The sequence below is a fragment of the Pygoscelis adeliae genome, unplaced genomic scaffold (genome assembly GCF_000699105.1).
Source record: "Pygoscelis adeliae isolate BGI_AS28 unplaced genomic scaffold, ASM69910v1 Scaffold417, whole genome shotgun sequence".
NCBI classification, from domain to species: Eukaryota; Metazoa; Chordata; class Aves; order Sphenisciformes; family Spheniscidae; genus Pygoscelis; species Pygoscelis adeliae.
The window spans coordinates 3,754-16,063 of record NW_008825161.1 but is presented as its reverse complement, the minus strand read 5'-3'; the positions used below and the strand labels follow the sequence as shown (position 1 = coordinate 16,063).

General features: G+C 42.3%; 2 protein-coding genes across 2 annotated transcripts in view; both read left to right on the top strand.

The window, feature by feature from the left end:
* The first annotated feature begins 560 nt into the window (after window positions 1–560).
* PBX4 (pre-B-cell leukemia homeobox 4) lies at window positions 561–12,169 on the top strand. The gene is made up of 8 exons (XM_009328700.1): window positions 561–631; window positions 7,871–8,112; window positions 8,469–8,659; window positions 8,954–9,089; window positions 9,505–9,661; window positions 9,861–9,967; window positions 10,802–10,888; window positions 11,332–12,169. Exons 1-8 carry the CDS (start codon window positions 583–585, stop codon window positions 11,422–11,424), a joined length of 1,062 nt encoding a protein of 353 aa, XP_009326975.1. The 5' UTR covers window positions 561–582; the 3' UTR covers window positions 11,425–12,169.
* A 78-nt stretch (window positions 12,170–12,247) lies between these two features.
* Window positions 12,248–12,310, top strand: part of DSN1 (DSN1, MIS12 kinetochore complex component) — a gene marked incomplete at its 3' end in the record, with an annotated part of 3,810 nt that continues 3,747 nt past the window's right edge. The window contains exon 1 of the mRNA XM_009328703.1: window positions 12,248–12,278. Within this exon, the coding sequence (XP_009326978.1) occupies window positions 12,248–12,278 (31 nt within the window). The remainder of the gene's footprint in view (window positions 12,279–12,310) is intronic.

Below are 12,310 nucleotides of genomic sequence, written 5' to 3'. Positions count from 1 at the left end.
GCGGCAAACACTGGAAGAGCTTCAAAAGGGCAAAATTGGCACGTGTGGTAAAACTGGTACTAAAATGCTGTTAAATACAGTCTGCTTCTCACTGGATCAGGTGGCCGCTCGTCGGCTAAGCCGGGCGAGTCGCCGAGCGGTACTCGTGTTCCACGTTGCTCCTGTTGTTCGGGATCTAAATGCTCTAAACCCACCGGTTTTCCCTACCTTTTGGCTGGATGCCATTATTAGATTCTTACAGACGCGTACTAACTCAAGAAGGAACTCTCTATCCCCGCGTATAAAATACCCTTTTGGTAGAACTGACAGTGCTTACGGTTCCTACAAGCGACACAGAATTTGGATTTTACGGCCTGCGTATTTTTATGACCGTTTGCTCCCAGCGATGACTGAGCGTGGCACTTACGTGCAAGTTCTGGTGATATATTTCATGTTTCTTTCTGGATCTTGCACGCTAACCTGCTGCTACTGAAGCGTGATCCAGTTCTCTGTAAGTCTCGGCAGCTTCCTCAGCCTTTCCCGTTGGCATTCACTCGTTCTCTCTTCTTCCGTTTCAGAAAACATGCCTTGAACTGCCACAGAATGAAGCCCGCTCTTTTCAGCGTGCTGTGTGAGATCAAGGAGAAGACAGGTGCGTTGGTGTCTTTCCTGGCCTCGGCTTTCCAAAAAAAAACCCCACATTCAGTCATCAGCTCTGCTCTCACTTAACGTGGCCTGGGTTTTCTCTGATGGAGTCTACAACTTAAGGCTTTTTTTTTTTTTTCTTTTTTTCTTTCTGGGCTTAATAGTCTTCTGTAAGCTGGAAACTGTTTTGATGTGCTTTTTATAATGCTGCCTGCGCACAGGTTTGGAGAAAACAATGCTGCTTCCTTGAACGAGTGTTTTGGTTGCGTGTATGCGAAGAATCTGTAGGTTGGGGTTTTCTGATGTCTGGCTAGATACCTAGAGAATCCTGAATAATCCTGCCATGTTGTCACGTTCTTTTTTCCTTTAAGGAATTGGTACCAAAATTGTGGTGGTAGCAAGAGTTCCAAGTTGACAAATAACTGTATTACGGAGAAAAAGAGACAGTAAGGCAGAACGCTTGGGGATATCGGAAATCACAGAAGTAGCAGGAAATGGAGTTGGTGATCACGCAGCTTTCTCTGAGGAGCAGAAGCCCAGGGGGCAAATGGAGTTCCGTTTTTTGGATCGCCCGGTATATGCTCGTACACGAACACTTAAGCAACGTTGTTTGAATATCTAATTTCTATAAACTATAGTGAATTTTGATGGTTTTTTTAGAGATTAACTACTTTCATTATACGTAACTAAAATGGTGGTGTTTTGTTTTTTTTTTAAGTTCTACTTGTATTAACATTTAACATCCTAAACCTACGTTTGTATTATTCTTTCTAAAAGCGTATGGAAACTCGCAGCGTTCCTCATTGTCTTGCCAAGTGAGGGACCGCACAGTTCCGTTCGCTGCGGTGCTCGTGTCCTCCGAGGCAGCTTTGAGGCAGACATTACACGTTCATTTCTGGAGAGTTTGGCTGCATATATTGCGTTCTCATGATAGCAGCTTGCTGCTGAAGAAAAATGTTGTGGTAGTAGGTGCGTGTGTGCGCGCGCTGTCTGGGTGTGCTTTCATGTCCGCCTGTCCTTCGAGGACTGCTGTCCTTAAAGAGGGTCTTTCCTCTGTTTTTCCTTTCTACGCTGAAAGCTGCCTTCTGTGTTTTATTGATTGAAACTGCGACTTCTCTGAGCTAAATACGCTTGCAGGAACAGACTCCGATATCGCGGTTATGCTGGATTTGTTTTGGTCTCATAGGTTTTTGAATGTCTGATGGTCTGTCTATTCCTTATTTAAATTATGGGGAGCAGATGTTACGCCTTCAAGCAAACAAAAGCCTGGACATACTGTAGCACAAGGTTTTGAGCTTTCTTTGTGACCCAGGCACACAAGCTTCTTTTCCAGCTCGGAAATCAGTTTCAAACATGTTGCACCCCCCCGTTTAAACCTGTTCCCCCCCCCCCCCCCCCTTCTTTCGTTCTTTGTTGGAGCGCTAGTATCATTCACAATAGCTCGGGATAAGCCGTACGCCTTTGCCATGGGCAGCCAGCTGAAAGGTGCTGAAAAATTCTCCCCAATCGTGTTTATTAATTAAAAAGGAATTGCAAATGAGTCTTTGTAATTTAAATAGATTTGGCCACATTTAATATTTTGTTCAAGTCCTGTTGTTCCTCCCCCTCCCATGATTTCCATTTTTTGTATTTTAAACCAGTTACGAGAAAAACAGGTATTTTATTTTATTTTCAAGTCTTAAATACCTGCCTGGAGCATATGTAGCTATTTGAAGAGGCATCTAATCCAATACAGCCTGCTTAGTGTTTTTTGAAGCATTTGGAGCATTTTTAATCTGTGCACAGATAGGGCTTTTGCTGGTTGGGTTATACTTCAGAAATGATTCAAGCCGTATGAACTCAAACATGGCATAATTCCATCATAAAATAGGAATTAAACATCTGTAGTGTTAAAGGTGCACACTTTTGGTGCTGAACATTGAATTCCAGAGTTTTTCTCCTCAGTTGATTATACCACGCCAGGAAGACACTAGTCTGTGATGGGCTTCAGGCCCCTTGGGGCAGGGAAAGTGTATTTCTACCCACTTTTGTGGAACACGCTGTGCAGCGGGACTCTGATTCTGTATTTCTGGATGTGTTTGTTGCAACATCGTAACACGGAGTACCATTTTTTATTGTTTCTTGCCCTTGCTAGCTGCAATCCTCTGTCCTTCCTTTAACGTGCTGGCACTCGGCTAGGTTAATTGAACGGGTACCTTTTCATTCGGATATAAAACTTGGCAAGCGGCGTGGCAGAAGAACACGCTTTCTCTTTGTTGCCGAGTTTGTTGACATTCTTACGTAGGCGAGTCTTGTTCCTCAGCGCTTGGAGCCCCGCTGGCTTTTGTCTTCTGTTTCCATTCTCTCTCTCCTCTCTCTCCCCCCCCTGAATGTGCGAGACTGTCTTGGATTTGGAGGAAGCGCTCTCCTGTGATGATGCTTTGAGACCAGCTGAACCAACAGCGATGTCGTTCTCTGCAGTGGGGTGCTCAGGAGGCTGGTGTCCCCACGGAGGACCGCCAACTGAAAAACGGGGCGTCTCGTGCGGGTGAAGAATCTGCTTGATAGTGCGGGGGGGGTCTTTTGGTAGCGGTAAGAAGTGGTTTAGAAGGGGTTCGTGGTTGCTTTAGGTGACCTGCTATTAAAAAAATATGCTCCTGCCTTCTCACCTAACAGTGTGATTTGTGGACTGCCAAATCTGTCTGAATAAAACATCAGGAGCCCGTATTTAGCATGAGTTATAGGATAAATATTTGCAAGCGTAACATAGGTAATGGGATCAGCTGGGAAAAACTGAGGCGTGGACGAGGAGGGGTGCAGGTCCAGGACCCACCTGCCTACGTCCTTGCACTCTGCGTAGGTATTTTATACTTCGTGCCATGCGGGCTGCTCATTTCTGGCCCTAATACAGCAGGTTTTGGTTCTAACTTTGTATATTCTGTACCCAGTAGAGGCATTTATCGTGCTGTTCTTGCTCTATCGCGTGTTATCATGCGTTACTTGCTCTATGAGGGAAAATCTGAAAGGAAAGCAAGTCAAAGCAAAGTGTGTATCACTTATTTTGGTACCAGTGATCTTGTACAGTTCATTACAGAACTGCAACTCTTTAATTAATGAGATGTAGATATATTGTAATGATAGCATTTGCATACCGAGTGAGGCTTCAGCACCTTAGGTTATGATGTATTTTAATTAAAGATTAATTAGAAATGATGGGAATTTCATTTTGCTTAGTGTAATTGTTTTACATATTTGATGACTATCTGGTAGGTGATGTGCCAGAGGATGCACAGTATTACGGTGGTACGTCTGACAGGCTTTCTGAGCCAGTGCAGGGTATTTCTTAAACATCCATAAAAGTGATGGATTGTGAAGGATTTAAGCGTGAAGGATTTTCCCGTTACGCAAGGACTTTGTAAATCATGCTTAAAACACTGACTACGCCATAACTGGTTATGCCATAACTCCGGTCTCTTAGCGTCCTGAGTGTTAATAGAGTTGTCATATGTTCTTAAACTATTGTGGGAACTTCAAAAATTTGACGGCCAAAAGGCTGCTGAGGGAGGTGAGCTTTCTAGAGAAGCGTTCTCCTTGAAGTATCGTGAGCCAGTAGGTAATCAGCAGCGTGTAAGGACGAGCATATGTAACGAGTCAGTGTTGACCAAGATGCTCTTTTTTTATTGTGGTAACTTTTTTTTTTGCCTTTGGAATCCTTTTTGTTTAATGAAATCTAGTTCTTCCAGAAGCCACGCGGCTTGCAACTTCCTGTTGGGTTATTTTTCGGGCCTATCGCGTGTTATCATGCGTTACTTGCTCTATGAGGGAAAATCTGAAAGGAAAGCAAGTCAAAGCAAAGTGTGTATCACTTATTTTGGTACCAGTGATCTTGTACAGTTCATTACAGAACTGCAACTCTTTAATTAATGAGATGTAGATATATTGTAATGATAGCATTTGCATACCGAGTGAGGCTTCAGCACCTTAGGTTATGATGTATTTTAATTAAAGATTAATTAGAAATGATGGGAATTTCATTTTGCTTAGTGTAATTGTTTTACATATTTGATGAATATCTGGTAGGTGATGTGCCAGAGGATGCACAGTATTACGGTGGTACGTCTGACAGGCTTTCTGAGCCAGTGCAGGGTATTTCTTAAACATCCATAAAAGTGATGGATTGTGAAGGATTTAAGCGTGAAGGATTTTCCCGTTACGCAAGGACTTTGTAAATCATGCTTAAAACACTGACTACGCCATAACTGGTTATGCCATAACTCCGGTCTCTTAGCGTCCTGAGTGTTAATAGAGTTGTCATATGTTCTTAAACTATTGTGGGAACTTCAAAAATTTGACGGCCAAAAGGCTGCTGAGGGAGGTGAGCTTTCTAGAGAAGCGTTCTCCTTGAAGTATCGTGAGCCAGTAGGTAATCAGCAGCGTGTAAGGACGAGCATATGTAACGAGTCAGTGTTGACCAAGATGCTCTTTTTTATTGTGGTAACTTTTTTTTTTGCCTTTGGAATCCTTTTTGTTTAATGAAATCTAGTTCTTCCAGAAGCCACGCGGCCTGCAAACTCCTGCTGGCGTAATTTTCAGGACCGTACGCAGAAATGAGCGACGCCTGACCCACAGAGCATGCCGAAAGCTCGCGGGGGAGATGCAGCTACCCTGACAAAACTCGTAGTGGTACGGCGTGTCCTTCTGGAGTTCTTTTTACCAGACTGTCAAATGAGACTTGCAGAAGCTGGTGCGAGCGCGGGGTTCCTGCAGCTGCAATGGTTTTGCTCTCCCAGTGCGCCATCTCTTGAGATGACCAGCTCTGGAAGGTTGATAGATGAGCAACTGCAGCCTTTGGGCTTGGACATCGGAACTGGCCGCTACTTGCGGCAAACAGAGTTACGAATTCACCGAATAGGTAGTTCTGAGCGAATCTGATGTAAGTTATGATCTGTACAAATATTATCATTAGGTGAAGATGCTAGGGGAAAAAATAAAGTTGAAGCAAAAGGTATCCATTCCAGGAGATGACGGCTTAAACTTAAAAATAATATCCATGGCAATGATTTTTAAACTCCTGTTTTAACTGTCACGCATATTAAGATGCAGTTATGCCACAAGTTTAAAGTTGGCCTGATGGAGCGGGTTGGACAGACCGAGCTTCTTGCGCTCGTCGGTTCATAGGTCTGTTTTGACCTTTGAGAGAGTTTGTTACAGAAAACTAGGTTGGAAACGCAGTTCACGCTATGTTGATGAGGGTTAACTCCTTTCTAGTTTCTTGTGACTTAGTAGGGCCAGCCAACCAGTCTTCCCTCGAGACTGGGAAGGTGCTTTATACATGCTTTTTTCAGCAGTCAACTTGAGATGAGCTTATGTGTAATTGATGATAACTAATGTCTAATTACCATAATTAGACAAGTGACATAAAATTAAGCTGCAGCTGGGAGCTTGACTTCAACATGAGGTACTCTGATATGCATCATAATGTGCATAACAAGATGTTTGGCAGAAGCACGTTCAAATAAGAAGGTGACGCCAAAATATCTGTCCCGCTGCATTTAGGCTTGCCAGTCCAAGTAGTTTAATGCGAGTTTTATCAAAAAGACGGAGGAGCAAACGGCCACTGGCAAACTCTGCCGGGTCTTCTGGAAAAAAGGAGAACTGGCGCTTTTTAAAAACAAAAAACCACCAACAAATAACACCCCCCCCCTTTTTCTGTGTTTCATTTCTCGTAACGTTCACTCAGTGAAGGGTGTATGCAGTAGATGGTCTGCTATTTTTTTAAAAAGCTATTAATTTTAATTCCATAATGAGTTAGAAAAGCCACTAACTTTTAAAATAGTCAACGCTTTCCTCATTGTTGCCTTAGCTTGAGTTCAACAGTTACCCGTGTACTACGTGATAGCTGCTTTTGCCTTACCTTCTTCCGCTTGCAAAAAGGCTGGGCATGTTCCGGAGAAGACCTGGATGGCTGGGACAGAGCGAAGGTCTGCAGCCGCGCCAGAGCTCGCTCTCCTTCAGAACCGCATAGGAATTTCTGTATAGCCTGCAAAATATTAAGTTCAGCAATGTGACTGTAAGTTTAGGCTGCTCGTGTGTTCAAAAGCATTACTGGTTTTGTTTTAGATGAGCTATTTTGCCTACAAAATGCTGAAAATTGTTATAAATGCATATGTTTAATGTCTCTGTACATCTACATTGTTCTCCTGCCCTCACACTAGACTCTTTGCCTAACAAGAGATCTTTGTGTTTATCTTTGGTAGGGAACATAATATCCCGTTAACCTGCCAGTTACAATTTGGAAAAGGTCATTTGAATTTTGCAGCTTCACAAGGTTAAGACCAACTGTTCATCCAACTAAAACTGTCTAGCGATTAAAATCCAATGAACAGCCAAAAAGCTGTTGGCATTTTTTGTATTGACTCAGTATCTCGTGAGTTCTTACGCTTTTTAAAAAAGGAAGTTCATAATAAATTGTCAAAAAACTGGGGAAATTAAGTTTTTAAAATAAATTTGGTTGGAGTCAAACTTGAATAATCTGAGCACACAGACTGCTGCGGTCTGGGTTGGTGGAATACAAGCTTAAGGAACCCGGCTTCTGGGGCATTTTTTCATGTTGTTTCAGGTTTTGATAGATTTTAAATAGATTTTAATAGAGTTTAAAATTCAGCACTGTTAAGACCTCAATTTGTAGCCTGCTGCTGTGTAGCATCGTTGTGTCCTTGGCAAATAAAGCGGATGAGGTCAAACTCAGGCCTTGCGTACAGACTTTGACGGGATCTCACAAGTGTGGTGTTCGTTCCCGTCCCTGGGCGCAGAGGCGTAGCAGTCGTCCCAGCGGCTCGGGCCTTTTGTCCATCCACCGTAGTCTGTCTGCACGAGCTAGTGCTGAACGCTGTTGAGGACCGTGCAAGGAGCCAGGCAGCAGGCCGATACGGGGGCACCTGCTCCGTAAGAACCTCGTTCTCATTTTTATAGACTGCTAAGATCATTTCTAAATGGAGTATAAACTCGCATGACCCCGAGTAGTCTTACTAGCTGCGTGCATTTGAAAACTCGCCTTATGTTTTGGTGTTTCTCGATCTGAACAATGTCCTCTTCGTTTTGATGTGTTGCCTCGTGGCTTTGTTAAATGCTCCCCCCTTTTTTTTTTTCTTGAGCTCAAGGCCTGCTAAAACCTCTGAAGGGCGTTTAAATGCTTTGCCAGAATTGAAGTGGATGCTCTTTCCTGTTTCAGAAATAATCTTTTGATTCCCTCTTTATATTTATCTAGTGTTAAGTATTCGCGGTATTCAGGAAGAAGATCCCCCAGATGCTCAACTAATGAGACTAGATAACATGTTGCTGGCAGAGGGTGTCTCCGGGCCCGAGAAAAGAGGAAGAGGAGGACCGATGGCTGTAGCAGCAACATCAGGTGGCTGTCCAAATGACAATAGCATTGAACACTCTGACTACAGGGCCAAGCTGTCACAGATCCGACAGATATACCACTCTGAGCTAGAGAAATATGAACAGGTGATCTTTCTGCATGGAAGAGTTTTTATCATCTCAATTAAAAATAACCGTTTTTTCCTTTGGTGTCGGTTTTAAGAACAGAACAGGAAGTATAATGAATTCAGGTGAACGCGAGGATATCAAATTCAGTTGAAAACTTATCTCAGTGTTCCAGAAGTAAGGTGAAGACAGAGGGACCGGACATCAAACTAAAGATAATAAATGTCTCGTTTATCTTTGTTGCCGTTTTTTAAGAGTAAATAGAGTAAAGCTGAAACATGGAAACTCCTCTGAAGTTTTTTTGGATATATATTCTTGTGGGGGAAACGAATTCTAGGTATCTTATTGTTTGTCGATACAAATGTATGTGTTTTCAGGCCTGCAGCGAGTTCACCACCCACGTTATGAACCTGCTTAGGGAACAGAGTAGAACAAGACCGATTTCGCCAAAAGAAATAGAGCGCATGGTGAACATAATCCACGGCAAATTCAGCACCATCCAGATGCAACTGAAGCAGAGCACGTGCGAGGCAGTAATGATCCTGCGTTCGCGCTTTCTTGACGCAAGGTAGGAGAGAACAGGATCTGGCGATAACTGACGTTCAAGCCTGAACGTCTGTTCTTGCTTGATGCCAGCGATTGCGTAAGAAATCTCGAGTCCGTCATTCCCAGTGTTGATCTAGTTTAAATATGAAGAACTCGCCCCCCGTTTTGCTTGCTAGGGTATACTTGACATCAACATCTATTTCATTCCACACAATTCTTATGTTCTCCTTCAAACCACGTGTATTTTAGACAAAACGAGAAGCCCACGGTCTACTCTGTAACACCATTTAAATAGGAATAACTGATATTTTTGTAGGCGTAAACGACGTAACTTCAGCAAACAGGCAACAGAAGTACTGAATGAATATTTTTATTCGCATCTGAGTAATCCTTACCCCAGTGAAGAGGCCAAAGAAGAGCTAGCAAAGAAAGGAGGCATCACAGTTTCACAGGTATGAAGTGTTGAAGGGTTTAGCATTTTCTGCTTGAAGCCTAGTTTAAAAGGTCTCCCTTGCTGAATGAATATTTTTATTCGCATCTGAGTAATCCTTACCCCAGTGAAGAGGCCAAAGAAGAGCTAGCAAAGAAAGGAGGCATCACAGTTTCACAGGTATGAAGTGTTTTATCTGGAATTCAGTGACTTTTTTTTTTTTCCCCTTGAACAATGGTTTGGGTTTTTTCCCCCCATAGTTAGCAACAGGCTTCAGTTACTGGTACTTTAAACAGGATTTGGGTTATTCTGAAGGGTTTAGCAGTAGGCATTTTCTGCTTGAAGCCTAGTTTAAAACGTGTCCCTTGCTGGTAACTTCCGAATATAGTGGAAAACGTAATAATTTGGTAAATACTAACAGCGATGTATGTCTCCAGGTTTCCAACTGGTTTGGTAACAAAAGAATTCGATACAAAAAAAACATGGGGAAGTTCCAAGAAGAAGCTAATATTTATGCTGCAAAAACAGCAGTGGATGCAACTAATGTCGTGGCTCAAGGCAACCAGGCAAATTCTCCCTCGACACCAAATTCAGGTGAGTGAGAGCGCCGGCGACGAGTCTGTCTGCTTGAAAGGCTCTTAATTATTTCTTGTGACAACTGGTACCACGGAATACCGGTGTTTGAAACGGTCGCAGGGTTTCTTTTTCTTTTAAACTTAAATAATGTAATACTCATTGAAGAACCATTTTTGGTGGGTTTTATTTCTCATTAAAGCATGTTTGTTTTTTTCAGCTTCCTCTGGCTCTTTTAAGATGACAAATTCCGGAGATTCGTTTATAAACTTGCAGTCATTGACTTCCTACCAGAGCTCCCCCGTGGGAGCCAATGTGCAGTCGCAGGTCAGTAAGGAAAAAAAAAAAACCCCGTACTTCCAGCAGTGAGATAAATGTCAAAATCCCATTTCTCTGTCCTTTGAACGGGGTGAAACCGGTTGCCCAGGGAGGTTGTGGAGTCTCCGTCCTTGGAGATATTCAAAACCCAGCCTGCTCAAACTGACCCCGCTTCGAACAGCAGGGTCGGATGGAGTCATCTCGTGTTTTGTTGTTTGTTTGTTTGTTTGTTTGTTTTAAGGAGTTTCTTTTAATACCAGATAGGGATGGATTCTTCTGTCTCTGGCCAGCACTGGCTAGGATGCAAGAAATGACTAGAGTCAAATTTCTCAAACGAGTCAAGAAACAAACCTGCTCAAATGTGTATTTTCTTTTGGAACTGGAATTTTCTCTTACAGAGTTAACCGATACCTGAATTAACCTACTGCTATTCTTCTATCCCCTTAAATTTACATTAATGAATGAGTATTTTCTCATTTTAGAGTCAGTCTTGTTCCATATAAGTAGAACTTTGCTTAGGATTTGTGGTTAACGGTATTGTTAAAGTCATTTTAAGCTTTCTGCTGAATTTCTAAATCCATCTAACTGCATAAAATCTGTTCCTCTGTCATAAAAGTTACAGGTGATAGGCACGATACTAGGCTCTAATTCTGCTTGATGATGAACTAGCTAGGTATAGCTCAGTTAATAGCAAGAACTGCAAAGAAAACTTGTCTTCCTGCAAGAAAACCTGCCCCTTCTTTAAAGAATTTTTGGCCCAATAGATCTGTACCACGTACTACTGCATTTCTTTAACTTGACTTTTTGTCCTTATTGTTCTCATCGTGTGGGATCTTGTTCTAGATGGATTCCTTACATCATGTCATACACCAGACAGGACGATATGACACAATTGTGGGGAATCCCTTGTATACGACGCAGCGCATAGATGTAAGATGTACCGAGGTATTACTAGAAACACAAATTCTGCCTGAGATTGGTTAACGATCTGTGAATAAATGTTCTTTTCATTCCCCCTGACCTCTCTGATGCGGGGCTAGGAAGAAGCTGGAAAAGATGTAGTTTAATACACCAGCCTTTCCCTCCCAGAGACCGGATTTAAAATTTTGGCTTGGGTCACCAGAAAATTTGTGCGCTTCAGTTAATTCTTGCCAGAAGGAGATGGCACTAGGAGTAAGAGTAACACCATAAAATCTGGGGGTGGAGAGGTTTTACAGAATATTCGTGGACTGTGCTTTGCCAGAGCCGATACGTAGTTATTTCCTTTCAAAAGCACTGTGGCTTGTAAGGTGTAAACATATAAAGGCATACTTTGTTGTCTGCAAGTGGTTTCTTAAAGATTTAATGAAACGATGTATTTATTGTCCCTTCAGGCTAATGGCAGCTGGCAGGATGCTACCACCCCTTCATCAATCACTTCACCTGCTGGAGACCCTGGAAGTGTTAATTCGGATGCGTCTAATTAAGTTTTTAGGACCTATTGATGAGAGGAAAGAGGTCATTAGTGTAATTTGTCAATGTTGCTCTTTTGCCAATACTATTGTTTATACAACTTGACACACAGCTAATTACCTCAGAAAAAAACCCTGGAACCAATAGAAGATTGTGATTACAATGATACCTCTCTACCTCTCAGCCTCACGCAGTTGAGTTCTTTTTACTTATGCCCATTGGGATGTGAAATTGTTTTAAAAGAACTTGCTTCATTTTCCTAACCAAATTCATTTTTTAAAATATGGATTTTATGGTAAGAATCTGAAAGTGTCTCTTCTAGAACTTGGCATTTGTCTCAAGTTTTACAGCTTAAGAAAATTGACTTATTTTAATTTCCATAAAGTTTTTTACTATGAAATTTCTGTTCTAGTTGATAGCTACTAACAGTTAAACCCCCTGTATTGTAATTGTATGCGTTCTCTGTATTGTAATTTTGTATAGGAAAATAAGCTTTTCTTAACTAGAATTCATTCTGAGCTAATTAATCAGAACGTTGCTTTACCAAAACTCTCACTGGACTTTGCTCTCGGGTAGGACCTTCCATCCTGTGTCATTCCACGTACTTCTAATTTAATGTCTAGTGAAAAAAAAACAAACAAACAAAACCACCTGACTTCCCCATGGATGATAGGTTTTTGTGCATTTCTGCAGCTGTTAACACAGAGTCCACCCCTTTCAGTTGAGATTTTATCAAAGATAATAAACTTCCAAAGCTTTTTTTTTTTTCTTTTTCTTTTCCTTTTCCTTCCTAGCTTTCCTCACCTGGGCTCCCAGGCGGCCGGGCTCCCTGAGGGGATGAGGGAGCGGCGGGCTCCCTCGGGGAAGGGCGGGAAGCCGGGGCGGGAGGGGCGAGGGGGG

What these genes read in the sequence shown, in the direction of transcription:
- PBX4 (XM_009328700.1), top strand. Translation starts at nt 583, where the DNA reads ATGAAGCCCGCTCTTTTCAGCGTGCTGTGTGAGATCAAGGAGAAGACA. An exon ending in TGAGATCAAGGAGAAGACAG is followed by an intron (nt 632 to 7,870) that starts GTGCGTTGGTGT and finishes ATATTTATCTAG; the next exon opens with TGTTAAGTATTCGCGGTATT. An exon ending in GAGCCAATGTGCAGTCGCAG is followed by an intron (nt 9,968 to 10,801) that starts GTCAGTAAGGAA and finishes ATCTTGTTCTAG; the next exon opens with ATGGATTCCTTACATCATGT.